Genomic DNA, 16,809 nt, shown 5'->3' with positions numbered 1-16,809 from the left:
TTGTGGAATAGTGTCAAAAGGATTGGTATCAATTCTTCTCTGAATGTCTGGTAGAATTCTGCTGTGAATCTGTCTGGTCCTGGACTTTCTTTTGTTGGTAACTTTTTAATTTCTATTTCAATCTTGCCACTTGTTATTGGTCTGTTCAGGGTATCTAATTCTTCCTGATTTAAGCTAGGAGGGTTGTATTTTTCCAGGAATTTATCCATCTTCTCTAGGTTTTCTATTTATGTGTATAAAGGTACTCACAGTAGCCTTGAATGATCTTTTGTATTTCAGTGGTGTCAGTTGTAATATCTCCTGTTTCATTTCTTAGTGAGGTTATTTGGATTTTCTTTCTTCTTTTCTTGGTTAATCTTGCTAATGGTCAGCACTCTCCACTGGCCGCAGCCTGAAATGCCGCGCGGCACCCCAGTCTCCCACGGCCGCTCCCCCAGGCATGGCACAGGGCCTCGCCTCACTATGGCAGCAGCAGGGCACAGCATGCTCGACTTCATGCTCGGCGCCAAAGCTGATGGTGAGACCATTCTAAAAGGCCTCCATTTTCCAGGAGCAGGGGATGGCGAAGTCGGTGCACACCTGGCAGGACCATGGCTATTTAGCAACCTACACAAACAAGAATGGCAGCTTTGCCAATTTGAGAATTTACCCACATGGATTGGTGTTGCTGGACCTTCAGAGTTATGATGGTGATGCGCAAGGCAAAGAAGAGATCGACAGTATTTTGAACAAAGTAGAAGAAAGAATGAAAGAATTGAGTCAGGACAGTACTGGGCGGGTGAAACGATTACCACCCATAGTGCGAGGAGAAGCCATTGACAGATATTGGCCCACCGCTGATGGGCACCTGGTTGAATATGACATGGATGAAGTGGTATATGATGAAGATTCACCTTATCAAAATATAAAAATTCTACACTCGAAGCAGTTTGGAAATATTCTCATCCTTAGTGGGGATGTTAATTTGGCAGAGAGTGATTTGGCATATACCCGGGCCACCATGGGCAGTGGCAAAGAAGATTACACTGGCAAAGATGTACTCATTCTGGGAGGTGGAGATGGAGGCATATTGTGTGAAACAGTCAAACTAAAACCAAAGATGGTCACTATGGTAGAGATTGACCAAATGGTGATTGATGGGTGTAAGAAATACATGCGAAAAACGTGTGGTGATGTCTTAGACAATCTTAAAGGAGACTGCTATCATGTTCTAATAGAAGACTGTATTCCAGTACTGAAGAGGTACGCCAAAGAAGGGAGAGAATTTGATTATGTGATTAATGATTTGACAGCTGTTCCAATCTCCACGTCTCCAGAAGAAGATTCCACATGGGGGTTTCTCAGACTGATTCTTGATCTCTCAATGAAAGTGTTGAAACAGGATGGGAAATATTTTACACAGGGGAACTGTGTCAATCTGACAGAAGCGCTGTTGCTCTATGAAGAACAGCTGGGGCGCCTGTATCGTCCTGCGGAATTTTCAAAGGAGATCCTCTGCATCCCTTCATACTTGGAATTGTGGGTATTTTACACTGTTTGGAAGAAAGCTAAACCCTGAAGATCAATAGCCCCTATCACATGTGCTGCAAATAGCCTTCCTGACCTCCATATGCTGTACATGACATTGAAATGAGTCAGGCAATTGATTGTGAATTCCTTAAAGTTTTCCTTTTTTTAAATAATTATTTTTAATTTAAAAAAGCAAATGGAAAATGTATATTTTGATGAGCTTAGGGTGTTATTTTTTTTGAAAGTCAGATGAAGGATGGTTAGATAGCACAGCGAAGACTGCTAAATGCACTGAGCCCCCCATTAGAATCTGATTTTTGTTCCTTTTTATTTCTCTGTGGGCTTTTGTTTTTGTTTTTGTTTTGGTACATCTTCAATTTGGATATTTGGAGGAGTGAACATCGTTGTTTTGCTGGAGGGAAGATCTTGATGGTGTTTCTTTCCCCAAAAATGGACTTAGATATTAAAATTTGGTGCTTATAAGAGTTAAAAAAAATAGGATTGCTTCAATTAAAATTACAAAAGAGACAAAAAAAATCTTGCTAATGGTCTATCAATCTTATTTATCTTTTCAAAGAACCTGCTTTTTGTTTCATTTATCTTTTGTATTTTTTTTGTTTCAATTTCATTTAGTTCTGCTCTGATCTTTGTTATTTACTTTCTTCTGCTGGGGTTGGGTTTGTTCTTGTTTCTCTAGTTCCTTGAAGTGTGACCTTAGAATGTCAGTGTGTGCTCTTTCAGTCTTTTTGATATAGGTGTTGAGGGTATGAACTTTCCTCTTAGGACCGCCTTTGCTGTGTACAAGAGGTTTTGGTATGTTGTGTCATTATTGTCATTCAGTTTGAATAATTTTTTAATGTCCATCTTGATTTCGTTTTTGACCCAATGCTCATTCAGGAGCAAGTTATTTAATTTTCATGTATTTGCATGGTTTTGAAGGTTCCTTTTGGAGTTGATTTCCAGTTTTATTCCACTGTGGTCTGAGAGAGTGCTTGATATAATTTTAATTTTCTTAAACTTATTTAGGCTTGTTTTATAGCCTATCACATGATCTATCTTGGAGAAAGTTCCATGTGCTGTTGAATAGAATGTGTATTCTGCAGTTGTTGGATGGAATGTTCTATATATATCTGTTAAGTCCATTTGTTCCAAGGTATAGTTTAAATCCATTTTTTCTTTGTTGACTTTCTGTCCTGATGGTCTGTTTAGTGCTGTCATTGGAGTATTGAAGTCCCCCACTATTATTGTGTTGCTGTCAATCTCATTTCTTAGGTCTATTAGTAATTTTTTAATGAATTTGGGAGCTCCAGTGTTAGGTGCATATATGTTTAGGATTGTGATATTTTCCTGCTGAACAAGGCCTTTTACCATTATATAATGTCCTTCTTTGTCTCTTTTAACTTCTGTTGCTTTAAAGTTTGTTTTGTCTGGTATAAGAATAGCTACCCCTGCTTGCTTTTGGTGTCCATTTGCATGCAATGCCTTTTTCCACCCCTTTACTTTAAGTTTATGTGAGTCCTTATGTGTTAGGTGAGTCTCTTGAAGGCAGCAGATGGTTGGTGAGTTCTTATCCATTCCGCAGTTCTGTCTCTTTTAAGTGGAGCATTTAGGCCATTTACATTCAATGTTAGAATTGAAATGTGAGGTACCATTGCATTCATTGTGCTATTTGTTTCCTGTGTACTTTGTTTTTTTTTGTTTGTTTGTTTTTGCTTTCTAACCTGTATTTTTGTTTTATAGCTCCTATGTGATTTATGCTTTACACACGTTCCATTTTGATGTGTTTCCAGGATTTGTTTCAAAATTTAGAGTTCCTTTTACCAGCTCTTGTAGTGGTGGTTTGGTAATGGTGAATTCTCTCAGCATTTGTTTGTCTGAAAAAGACTGTATCTTTCCCTTATATATGATGCTTAGTTTTGCTGGATACAAAATTCTTTGCTGATAATTGTTTTGCTTGAGGAGGCTGAAGATAGGGCCCCAATCCCTTCTAGCTTGTAGGATTTCTGCTGAGAAATCTGCTGTTAATCTGATAGGTTTTCCTTTATAGGTTACCTGGTGCTCCTGTCTCACAGCTCTTAAGATTATTTCCTTCATCTTAACTTTGGATAACCTGATGACAATATGCCTAGGCAATGATGATCTTTTTGTGATGAATTTCCCAGGTGTTCTTTGTGCTTCTTGTATTTGGATGTCTAGGTCTCTAGCAAGGCTGGGGAAGTTTTCCTTGATTATTCCCCCAAATATGTTTTCCAAGCTTTTGGAATTCTCTCCTTCCTCAGGAACACCAATTATTCTTAGGTTTGGTTGTTTAACAGAATCCCAGAATTCTTGGAGAATTTGTTCATATTTTCTTATTCTTTTTTCTTTGTCTTTGATGGATTGGGTTAATTTGAATACCTTGTCTTTGAGCTGTGAATTTTTCTTCTATTTCTTCAATTCTATTGCTGAGACCTTCCAGAGCATTTCGCATTTCTAAAATTGTGTCCAAAGTTTCCTGAATTTTTAATTTTTTTTCTTTACGCTATCTATTTCCTTGAATATTTCTCCCTTCACTTCCTGTATCGTTTTTTGGATTACCTTGCATTGGGCTTCACCTTTCTCTGGTGCCTCCCTGATTAGCTTAATAGCTAACCTCCTGAATTCTTTTTCAGGTAAATCAGGTATTTCTCTTGGTTAGAATCCATTGCTGGTGAACTAATGTGATTTTCTGGGGGTGTTAAAGAGCCTTGTTTTGTCATATTACCAGACTTCGTTTTCTGGTTCCTTCTCATTTGGGTAGGCTCTGTCAGAGGGAAGGTCTAGGGCTGAAGGCTGTTCAGATTCTTCTGTCCCATGGGGTGTTCCCTTGATGCAGTACTCTCCCCCTTTTCCGAGGGATGTGGCTTCCTGTGAGCTGAACTGCAGTGATTGTTGTCTCTCTTCTGGGTCTAGCCATCCAGTGAATCTACCCAGCTCTGGGCTGGTACTGGGGGTTGCCTGCACACAGTCCTGTGATGTGAACCGTCTATGGGTCTCTCAGCCATGGATACCAGTGCCTGTTCTGATGGAGGTGGCAGGGGGGTACAATGGGCTCCATGAGGATTAGCTTTGGTTTTTTTTTGTTTTTGTTTTTTTGAGACCCAGGGTGGAATGCAGTGGTGCGATCCCAGCTCACTGCAACCTCTGCCTCTCGGGTTCAAACGCTTGTCCCTGCCTCAGCCTCCTGAGTAGCTGGGATTATAGAAGCCCACTGCCACATCTGGCTAATTTTTGTAGTTTTAGTAGAGATGGTGTTTTGCTATGTTGGCCAGGCTGGTCTTGAACTCCTGACCTCAGGTGATCCACCCATCTTGGCCTCCCAAAGTGCTGAGATTACAGGCATGAGCCACCACGCCCAGCCACTTTGATGGTTTAATGCTCTATTTTTGTGCTGTTTGACCTCCTGCCAGGAGGTGGCACTTTCCAGAAAGCATCAGCTGTGGTAGTATGGAGAGATACTGGTGGTGGGCAAGGCCCTAGAACTCCCAAGAGTATATGCCCTTTGTCTTCGGCTACCAGGGTGGGTAGGGAAGGACCATCAGGTGGGGGCAGGGGTAGGCGTGTCTGAGCTCAGACTGTCCTTGGGTGGGTCTTGCTGCTGTTAGGGATGGGGGTGAGATTCCCAGGTCACTGAAGTTGTGTACCTAGGAGGATTATGGCTGCCTGTGCTGTCATGCAGGTTGTCAGGGACATGGGGGAAAGCCAGCAGTTAGTTATAGGCCTCACCCAGCTCCCATGCAAATCGAAGAGTTGGTCTCACCCCCACTGTGCCCCACCCAACAGCCCTGAATCTGTTACCAGGTGGTGGCTGAGATGGGCATGAAAACTTGCCCCAGGCTACCCACCTCCCAGCTGTGAAAGAAAAGAGCTTGGTTTTTCCCCACCTGTGGAGTCTGCACACCAGATTTGCGCCTTGCCCCAAGTTCTGGCCAAGAGGCTTCTCACCCCGCTCAAATTATTACAAAGTTCAGCTAGAGCTTTCCTTCTCCCAGTGGAGTTTTACCCCTTGCTCCTCTGGCCACTCTTCCGATGGATCCCTGTGGTGCCAGGTAGGAATGGGCTGCCTGGGGACCCAACAAGCTCCCAGGGCCTTTCTGCTGCTTTCTCTACCCCTGTATTTCACTTGGCTTTCTAAATTGACTCAGCTCCAGGCAAGGTCAGAAACTTCTCCCACAAACAGACCTTCAGCTTCTCCAGTGGGGGTGTGTGTTCTGGAGACAAGGGTCTCCCTCTCCCACCTCCACAGTTAGGACACTCACAGCATATATTTGGGGTGTCTTCTGGGTCCTGCAGGAGCAGTCCGCTTCCTTCAGAGGTCTGTGGGTCCTTTCAGGATTTCTGGTTTGTTCTTGCAGTTGATCTGGAGCTTAAATTCACAATGCGAGCCTCCGCACGCTGCTGTGTCCAGAGCTGCAATCTAGTCTTGCCTCCCGTGTACCATGATGATCCCTCTTTCCTGCTACACACTTTTAAACAACCAGGTCCCATGAGAACTCACTCACTGTCACAAGAACAGCAAAGGGGAAGTCTACCCCTGTGATCCAATTACCTCCTACCAAGCCTCTCTTCCAACACTGGGGATTACAACTCAAGATTAGATTTGGGCAGGGACACAAATCCAAACCATATTAATTAGCTTGACCTCTCCCAGCCTCATCTTCCTCAAACACCTCCCACCTTTGTCAATCATCACTTGCCCTCTGCACTTCAAGGTGGAACTTTTTACTAGCTTTCTTATATTGATATTAGAAATCTTAGGAGAGTCCAAATCTTTTAGTATTTTGAAAAATGGTGCATTTTATCTAATAACTAAAAGAATTTAGTACAACACATTTTATAGCAATTTAAAGTTTTAAAGATTCTTCTCATATTTTCTAAATTAAAACAAATAGCAGGCCAGGCACAGTGGCTCACTCCTGTAATCCCAGCACTTTGGGAGGCTGAGATGGGTGGATCACCTGAGGTCGGGAGTTCAAGGCCAGCCTGGCCAACATGGTGAAACCCCATCTCTACTAAAAAATAAAAAAATTAGCTGGGCATGGTGGTGGGCACCTGTAATCCCAGCTTCTCAAAAGGCTGAGGCAGGAGAATCACTTGAACCCAGGAGGTGGAGGTTACAGTGAGCTGAGATCGTGCCATTGGACTCCTGCCTGGGTGACACAGCAAGACCCTGTCTCAAAAAAAAAAAAAAAAAAAAAAAAAAAACAAGCATTATAGATGTTTTTTGAATGACTTTGAATAGGATTAATTATTCTGTATCACTTAAAAGGCCTAATTGGCCTAGTTCTAGTATCCTGAGCCCAATTCCAGAATGCTGAGCTACATAAACTATTATGAGAGGGGGCTGTTTGAGAAGGAAACACAACCACCTTCTGGGTGGTGAGCAAGGATCAGGCTGTATACAGCTGAAGGAAGTTCAGTCTAGCAGGCCTAACACAGTACATATATATATTACATATTATATTATATTATATTATATTATATACATAAATTATATACATATAAGTTATTGCAGTAAGTAGTAGGTGTTAACTCTCACATATGGGGCTCATAGCTCATAGGGAAAGGAGATCCACTGTAAAGTAACAACAGCAGTATATTTTATGTAGGCAGACATGGCAAGAAGGAATCCAAGAGCAGTAACTATTTAAACTATTGTTGATCAACAGGAAGTTGGCATATGGAAGAATGTCTATAGGTAGTAGGGCTTCATTTCTCTTGAGAGACACAATGGCAAGAGTTTAGCAGAGCAAATCTTAGAGGGATTTTGTGTATAAATAATCAAAATAAGGATCCGGTTACCCAAATTACAAGAAAGGGGAGGACAAGGTCTTAAAGCCTGCCCAGTCATTGCTCTGGAGGTCAATGTCCTAGTAATAGCAATTTGAATACTGTAACACTTTTCTATTGTTGTCTAAGAAATTACCACAAACGTAGTAGCTTAGCACAGCACACATTTGTTAGTTCATAGTTTCTTTTCCACAGGTCAGAAGATTGGGAATCAGTTAGTAGGGTCTTCTGCTCAGGGTCTCACTAGGCTGAAATCAAAGTGTTGGGCAGGGCTGGGACCTCACCTGAGGTTTGGAGTCCTCTGTGTTGAACCTCATTTAGATGGCTGGCAGAATTCACAGTCTTAAGAGGGTAGGAATGAGGTCCTTGTTTTCTTGTCGGCTGTCAGCTATAGATCATTTTCAGCTCCTACAGGCCACCCTCAGGTCTCAGCCAATGGTGCTTTCACAAGATGGCAGTTTACCTCTTCAAAGCCAGCAGGAGAATCTGCGTCCAATAGGCTACAGCAGAGTCTTATAAAAAAGTCAGGAAACAACAGGTGCTGGAGAGGATGTGGAGAAATAGGAACACTTTTACACTGTTGGTGGGACTGTAAACTAGTTCAACCACTGTGGAAGTCAGTGTGGCGATTCCTCAGGGATCTAGAACTAGAAATACCATTTGACCCAGCCATCCCGTTACTGGGTATATACCCAAAGGACTATAAATCATGCTGCTATAAAGACACATGCACACGTATGTTTACTGCAGCATTATTCACAATAGCAAAGACTTGGAACCAACCCAAATGTCCAACAATGATACACTGGATTAAGAAAATGTGGCACATATACACCATGGAATACTATGCAGCCATAAAAAATGATGAGTTCATGTCCTTTGTAGGGACATGGATGAAATTGGAAACCATCATTCTCAGTAAACTATCACAAGGACAAAAAACCAAACACCGCATATTCTCACTCATAGATGGGAATAGAACAATGAGAACACATGGACAGAGGAAGGGGAACATCACACTCTGGGAACTGTTGTGGGGTGGGGGGAGTGGGGAGGGATAGCATTAGGAGATATACCTAATGCTAAATGGCGAGTTAATGGGTGCAGCACACCAGCATGGCACATGTATACATATGTAACTAACCTGCACATTGTGCACATGTACCCTAAAACTTAAAGTATAATAATAATAATAATAATAATAATAATAATAAAGGTAATACGATCCCTGGAGTGACTATCACGTCACCTTTGCCACGTAATGTAGCCTAATCAAGGAAATGACGGTCCCCACAAGACTGGTAACTACAGAGTGGAGTGCTGCTGCAGACAAATTCAAGGTCTCCACAACTGTATCAGCCAGTGAGAAAAACCAGCAGTGGGAAGGTAGCCTTCCCTCACATTCCCTTTCAAATCACAATAAGTGCATCTAATTGGCAGAACTTAATTTGCATGCATAACTCACTAGAAATGTAATTTGTGGCTTTCTAACCCGTTCAGAATGAAAATGCTCCCCAAAAGGTTAGAATGGAGAACAAAGCCAGATGTGTAGAAGGGAAGTGTTCTGCATGCCAGCCATGACATCTACATGAGGGATAAGGGGTTGCTGCAGTGACGGCACGACCAGGCATGGTCATTGTATTAGGGTGCTCCAGAGAAACAGAACCAATAGGATATATAGAATCTATAAGAGATGCTTTGTTATAGGAATTGGCTCACAAGATTATAGAAGTCAAGAAGTACCGCATATGCCATTTGTAAGCTGGAGAACTGGAGAAACTGGTGATGTAATTCTTTCTGAGTTTGAAGGCCTGAAAAGCTGGGAGGCCACTGGTGCAAGTCCCAGAGTCCAGAGGCCTGAGAACCTAGAGCTCTGATGTCGGAGGGCAGGAGAAGATGGATGTCCCAGCTCCAGAAGAGGCAGCAAATTCATTCTTTTTCTCCCTTTTTGTTCTTTCCAGGCCCTCGACAGTTGGATGATACATGCCCACAATGGTGAGGGCGATCTTCTTAACTCAGCCTACTGATTCAAATGCTAATTGCTTCAGGAAACGCCCTCATAGACACAGCCAGAAGTAATGTTTTACCCACTATCTGGGCAATGCTTAACTCAGTCAAGTTGATACCTAAAATCAACCATCACAGCCAGGATTAATTAGCTGGAACAGCATTAAATGTATGACATGAGTCATACTTTTTTTCCTTTTTAAAGTAGAGAAAGGCACTTTATGTATCTAATTTATACCTATCCTTATTCCAGAAAGGACTGAAAGGGGAGAGAAGAGCTATGCGTTGGTAGAGAAAGAAAGGGGGCATTCTAGTCAGCATTAGTCTATATAAAACTGGGCAATAAAAATATTTGGATTGTTTTGCCTAGGTGAAACATTTAGTATGTAGGTATGGAGGACGATAGAAGGCTGTGACTCATATAATCAAGGGCTCAGGTTTGATATGAGACAATCTACTCAGAAATACTGACATTTCTGAGCAGCAGAATTAAAATGAGGGATAACTATCAAAACAAAATCTCATGTAAGCACTTTTCAAAATAAGGAATCTAGCCGAGTCACTGACTTCAGGATGAGACAAAATATGAAAGTCTTCTGGCAAAGAATCCAAATTTTATATCCCATTAAAGTTTCAGATGCCAGTTTGAATACAGTGACCCCTTGTGCTAAGGAAAATACAATGTTTTAAGATAATGGTTACAGGCCACAGTCTATAACATCTCAGTTTATAAACTCAGATTTTTCCAAAGGAGCTACGAAAAGACAAGCCCCGCAAAAACACATTCCTAGTTTCTTCCTTGTGCATGTTTTCAACTTCCAATATTATAAGCTGCTTCTAAAAGCTCTTTTGTTTTTCATCTCCTTGTCACACCTGCATCAATAACAAACTCCATTCTCAATCTGTCCACGATTCCTTTTTACAAGCAACAGCTAATAAGGAGTATTTGTGGCTTCTAGGCATCAGACAAGATTCTATTTGGTAAAACTAAGTTAGAAATACACGGCCTAAATATATATAAACCTTATTCCAAAAGAATATAGGATGTTACAGAATTTTAAGTAATGTTCATAAATTATTATTGAGTAACCTTTATATTCATTAACCAATGCTATGTAAGGCACAAATAAATTATAGGCTCAAACCCTAATCTCTGTGGAAGCATTCCTCAAAGGAAGAGGAATGGATATTGAAGATGCTTTAGGGATTATTTAAATCTTTTTTTTTTTTTTTTTGAGACAGAGTCTCTCTCTGTCGCCCAGGCTAAAGTGCAGTGGGGTGATCTCAGCTCACTGCAACCTCCACCTCCCAGGTTCAAGGATTCTCCTGCTTCAACCTCCCAAGTAGCTGGGATTACAGGCACATGCCACTATGCCTGGCTAATTTTTGTATTTTTAGTAGAGATGGGGTTTCACCATGTTGATCAGGCTGGTCTCGAACTTCTGACTTCGTGATCCGCCCGCCTCAGCCTCCCAAAATGCTGGGATTACAGGCGTGAGCCACCGCACCTAGCTTGGGATTATTTAAATCTTATTTTTACATTTTTGCAACACATTTTATATATTTTACACATCTATATTGTACGCCCCAATGAAACTGATTCTCAACTAGATGATGGACAAGTAACATTTGTATCTGTCTAAAATCTTTTGAACACCATCTCTATATCTGACAGTCCCTCTGTGTGAAGTCTGCCTTACCCACAGAGTTCAGTAAAACCACACCTCCCAGCCTCCACTGGAGTGCAAACATCTGACTTTAGTGTTCATCACACGGATATATCAGTGTGATATATCCACACAAGACAGTCATTCAGAAATGGGTTAAACGTGGTGAAAAGGAAGTCATTGGGACACAGGGGTTCTGAGGCCCCTGTGGTGGTGGTTGCACACACAACCACACACTATAGGTTCCTGCCTATAGAGGTAAAACTAGCTCACATTACAGGTAACAGCTACCTTCTTCTCCAGCCAGTGCTGTAGTGGGGTGTGGTTCTGCTAGCTGTTCCAAAGATTCTTATTTAGTATCACCGTTCCTACTTAAATCAGCTCAGTAGTTCTTGGAAATGTGGTTGGAGGACCCTCAGCTCTACCAAGCTCTTCCAGTGGATCTGTGAGATCTTCCCTTTTCCAAGTACATAACTATGTGAAGCCAGCTTTTCTTCATCATACCTCAGTCAAAATACCACAGCAGATCGAATGCAGAAGACGCTATGAGAACACAGATGCCTTCTATTAAGTTAGACCTTGAAGAGAATAAAACAATGCCACTCTTTGCAATTTCTTTTTTTTTGTTTTGGAGAAGTCATGTTTCAAAACATTTCATTTTATGTTAACATGTAATAGGTTTGCTACCGGCTTATTTTTAATGAGTTAAGTATGTTAAATATTACTTAGCTTTAATTCCTAATACAGTAAGTGTGGATAGATATCGTACATAAAACAATGTTCTTTGGGGTCCTAAACAATTTAGGGACCTCAAAAGCTTCTAAGAGTAAAGGGTCCCAAAACCAAAAAGTTTAATCACCACCAAAATAGATTATGTCGTCTTCATCTAAAAACCTTGCATAAAAACAGCTACATTTTTCTTTAATTTGCCACCTAGACTTGGCTGATTATAAGACAGAAGTTGGTTTAGAGACAATAGATGATATTTCCTCCATAAAGAGAAGAAGGGGGAGAGGGAGAAGCAGAAGGCAATATATGTTATTTTAGAACCAATGGTCAATAGGAGTATCGTGGAGAGGTACCTGTTTCTACAAATAAAAGATATTTTATTTTTTCTTTATTTTTATTTTTTTGAGACAGAGTCTCACTCTGTTGCCCACGCTGGAGTGTAGTGGCTCCACCTCAGCTCACTGCAACCTCTGCCTCCTGGGGTCAAGCAATTCTCCTGCTTCAGCCTCCCAAGTAGTTGGGGTTACAGGTGCCCGCCAGCACGTCTGGCTACTTTTTTTTGTAGTTTTAGTAGAACAGGGTTTCACCATATTGGCCAGGCTGGTCTCAAACTCCTGACTTCAAGGGATCCACCCACCTCGGCCACCCAAAATGCTGGGATTACAGCTATGAGCCACGACATCCGGCCTGCAAATGAAAGATCTTAAGACAGAAGAAAGTGCCCACAGGACAATGAATTAATATTGAATACTTGTTAATCATAAATATTTCTTAATTTCACACATGCCCTCATATTCATTGTTAGTTCGATAATCTTTTGTAATTCATTTATAGCAACCAGTCTTCGGGAAGTTGACAGCAGCTTAGTTCCAGAGGTTGTGGCCACCAAAAATGCTCTTCTTGGACCAGGAAAAATTTTTATATATCCGGGAATCTTAGTTTTATCACTCTGCTCACTCCATATCTTCTTGATCAATGTCCATGGAGGCTTATATATGGCAAAGTCAGAACACATTTGATTATAAAATGAATATTTAATTAATAAATATCCCACAGAGCCTGTTTAGATTTTAAAAGCTGAAAATCCAGGTCTCTGAAGAGTCATCTCGTACCAAAAGTTCAGAAAGCGATAGTCTCATTAAACTTAGGAAGTTCCCTTTGGTTTGTTTGGGGTGAAGTATAGTCACCTGCAATCCTTTATAAAGTCTTCAGTCAGTTGTCTTCTGGAACTGTTTGCATGCACACATCAAAACACATCAGACTTTATGCTAAGGTGGCAGGGGATCTGTTTCATTAATCACCAAATACAAAGAGCCTAGCAGTGGCCTGATGCGGTGCCTCATGCCTGTAATCCCAGCATTTTGGGAGGCTGAAGCAGGCAGATCACCGGAGGTCAGACGTTTGAGACCAGCCTGGCCAACATGGTGAAACCCTGTCTCTACTAAAAATACAAAAAAAAAAAAAAAAATTAGCCAGGAGTGGTGGCAGGTGCCTGTAATCCCAACTATTCAGGAGGCTGAGGCAGGAGAATCTCTTGAAACCAGAGGCAGAGGTTGCAGTGAGCCGAGATCACACTACTGCACTTCAGCCTGGGCGACAGAGCGAGGCTCACTCCCAAAAACAAACAAACAAACAAACAAAAAACAAAACAGAGCCTCACAGAATATCGAGCACGTAGTAGGCAATCACCACTGATTAAATAAATGAATCAATTCAGTGAATGAATGAACTCATTAGGCACTCTTCACTTTACTTTCCCTTCTAATTGATCAATCAGCACTCATTAATATCTCACTGCCATTCTTATCTTTTATTTAGAAAAATTACTGTCCTGTTCTGAAATTATCAAATTACTAATATACTATCATTAACAATTGCTATGACAAAGTTTTCTCACTGCAAACTATCCAATGAACGTTTGTTATTTACCAGCAGAATGTGGCTTTATGCTTGCTCTTACAAGTTTAATAATAGGTAATATATATATATATTTTGACACATTGTAGGTCTCAGCAACTGGGACCTACTAGACATAATTCAATCTAACCAAACACTCAATATGTACAACACTCCATGGCATGAGCCTTGTACATAAAAGATCAACATATAATTTCCCAGAAATCCCCCAAGCGATATAAAAGTGTTTAAACTATGATTATACTAAAAAAAACACACGAATTGTATGACATTTTCTGAAAAACTGTCTATAAGTTGTTTTTAAAAAGTTATCCATGTTAATCTAGGTTCTCTACAAAACAGATGGCAACATGGCATTAAGTTTGAAAGAGATTTACTGGAGGAGATATCTGTGAATTATGAAGGAGGGGAGTAGGTAGGGTTTGACACCTGTGAAGGAGAGAGTGAAGGAAAGGAGTATGGGGTAGGAAGAATCTCAGACAGTAGCATGTTTCTAAGGAAATTCTGGGCAATCTAATGGGAAGTCCTTGAGCCAATGTTGCCCATCAGGGGAGTGGGTCAGTGTTAATAGTCCTGCCATTCTCACTCATTGGCTGGGAACAGCAGGAATACAGTGGTAGATCCCATGGGATAGCAGCTAGGGTTCTCAGTCAACTCTGCTTCTCACAGGAGGAGATATGGGTGATGCATTTCCATGGCTACCACATCGTCTTTTGTAGGTACCAAATTGAGAGTCTTCAAGTTTTTTCATGAATGTTTGATAGACATACAGACCACAAGTGTTTTCATGCCGCCAAATTTTACCTATATATTTGATACTGTAATGTATCAAATGTATATAATGTTAAGAGTTATCTTAATACAACACTTTGGTTGTTATATATTTTAGATTAGCTTTTGAAGTATATAAGTTGTCTTTTTTCTATTGTACATCATGATAGTTAGTGTAGAACACAAGCAAAACTATACAATGAAAATTTAACATACTATTTTTCTTTTTTTTTTTTTTTGAGATGGAGTCTTGCTCTGTCGCCCAGGCTGGAGTGTAGTGGTGTGATCTCAGCTCACTGCAACCTCTGCCTCCCAGGTTCAAGCGATTCTCCTGCATCAGCCTCCCGAGCATGTGGGATTATGGGTGTGTGCCACCACGCCCGGCTAGTTGTCTCAAACTCCTGACCTCAGGCGATCCACCTGCCTCAGCCTCCCAAAGTGCTGGGATTACAGGCATAAGCCACCAAGTCCAGCCTAACATACTATTTTTTGAATGTTAACTTAGTAAAAACCTTTACTAACTTGGGCAGTTGGAGGTTGACTGAATTATATAATATTTCTAAAGAAATGTAGTTATTACTTTGTAGCATACATAGTAATTGCAACTAGAAGAATGAATGTTGACTGAGAGAGAAAACTGATATAAAGACCAAATGACTAGTCCTAATTACACACTAGCTAATTTGTTTCTGGGATAATAATTCTTATTCCCTTAAATGAGTCTCCGTACAATCTTCTCAAGTAATATTGCACTTGTAATTTATATCACACAGTTATCAGCCTACTGGATTCTGTCTTCTATAGGCTTTGCAAAACCTTTCTTCCTAAGTAATTCAAAAGTAGCCTGGGAGCTGAAGGCCCAACCTCTGAGTGTGAGTGAGGCCAGATGGCATGCAGCAAAGGATACCTTAGGGGAGCCCAGCAGTTCCTGTCCTTCCATTATTTCAGATCTGTACACTGGACTTGACTTCTCCTGACCCAGTTATCAAAAGGCCACGGGGTAGGAGGTTTTGAGTCATCAAAACTGACTGAGCTAGTCCATTTTATCCCGTTTTTCTCATATTTACCCTCTATACCTATTGTCTTAGTCCATTTTCTGTTGCTTATAAAAGAATAGCTGAAACTGGGTAATTTATTAAAAAATGATATTTCTTTTTTTCTGAGATGGAGTTTCACTCTTGTCGCCCAGGCTGGAGTGCAATGGTGTGACCTAGGCTCACTGCAACCTCCACCTCCCGGGTTCAAGTGATTCTCCTGCTTCAGCCTCCCGAGTAGCTGGGATTACAGGTGTGCACCACCACATTTGGCTAATTTTGTATTTTTCATACAGATGGGGTTTCACCAAGCTGTTCAGGCTGGTCTTGAACTTCTGGCCTCAGGTTATACACCCGCCTTGGCCTCCCAAAGTGCTGGGATTATGGGCATGAACCACCACACCCGGCTGAAAAATGGTATTTATTTCTTATGGTTCTGGAGGCTGGGAAGTCCAAGTTCAAGGGTGACATGTGGGCCAAGTTCATGGAGTCTTGCTGGTGGAGACTAGACTCTCCATAGAGTCCTGAGGCATCACAGGGTATGATACAGTGAGGTGGCCAAATGTGCTAGCTCAGGTGTTTCTACTCTTATAAAGCCACTAATGCCTCACCCTTATGACCTCATTACATCCTAATTACCTCCCAGAGATCCTACCTGTCAAATAGCATATTTGGATTTCCCATCTCATTAATACTGTTACAATGGGGATAAAGTTTAACATGAGTTTTGGAGGAGACAAACATTCAAACCATAGCATTCTGGCACTGGCACTGGCCTTCCAAAACTAATGTCCTTATCACATGCAAATACATTTATTCTATCTTCATAGCTCCAAGGTCTTAACTTATTCCAGCAACAACTCAAAAGTCCAAAGTCTTATCTGTGATCCTGTGAAAACAATTTATCTACTTCCAAGATACAACGGTAGGACAGGCATAGGATATACATTTCCATTCCAAAAGGGAAAAATAGGAAAGCAAAATGGAGTAATTGGCCCCTAACAAATCAGAAACCCAGCAGGGCAGACATTAAATCTTGAAGCTCAGCCAGGCACAGCGTCTCACACCTGTAATCCCAGGACTTTGGGAGGCTGAGGCGGGAGGATCCCTTGAGGTCAGGAGTTCAAGACCAGCCTGGCCAACATGGTGAAACCCTGTCTCTATTAAAAATACAAAAAAAGTAGCCAGGCATGGTGGAAGGTGCCTGTAATTCCAGCTACTCAGGAGGCTGAGGCAGGAGAATCGCTTGAACCCAGGAAGCAGAGGTTGCTGTGAGCCAGGATCATGCCATTGTTTTCCAGCCAGAGTGACAGAATGAAGAATGAGACTCCATCACAAAAAAAAAACAAAAAAAAACAAACAAAAAA

General features: G+C 41.2%; 1 protein-coding gene across 1 annotated transcript; it reads left to right on the top strand.

The window, feature by feature from the left end:
* Positions 1-387: 387 nt before the first annotated feature.
* On the top strand, positions 388-1,918 carry LOC129038886 (spermine synthase-like). Its single transcript, XM_054492383.2, is given in 2 exon segments — positions 388-536; positions 538-1,918. Coding segments are annotated over 2 exon segments (1,161 nt in total). The 5' UTR covers positions 388-396; the 3' UTR covers positions 1,559-1,918.
* Positions 1,919-16,809: the final 14,891 nt, after the last annotated feature.

This window comes from Pongo pygmaeus, chromosome 5 (genome assembly GCF_028885625.2).
Source record: "Pongo pygmaeus isolate AG05252 chromosome 5, NHGRI_mPonPyg2-v2.0_pri, whole genome shotgun sequence".
NCBI lineage: Eukaryota > Metazoa > Chordata > Mammalia > Primates > Hominidae > Pongo > Pongo pygmaeus.
Note: the sequence above shows the minus strand (reverse complement) of the source record. Positions and strands in the feature narration are given on the sequence as shown.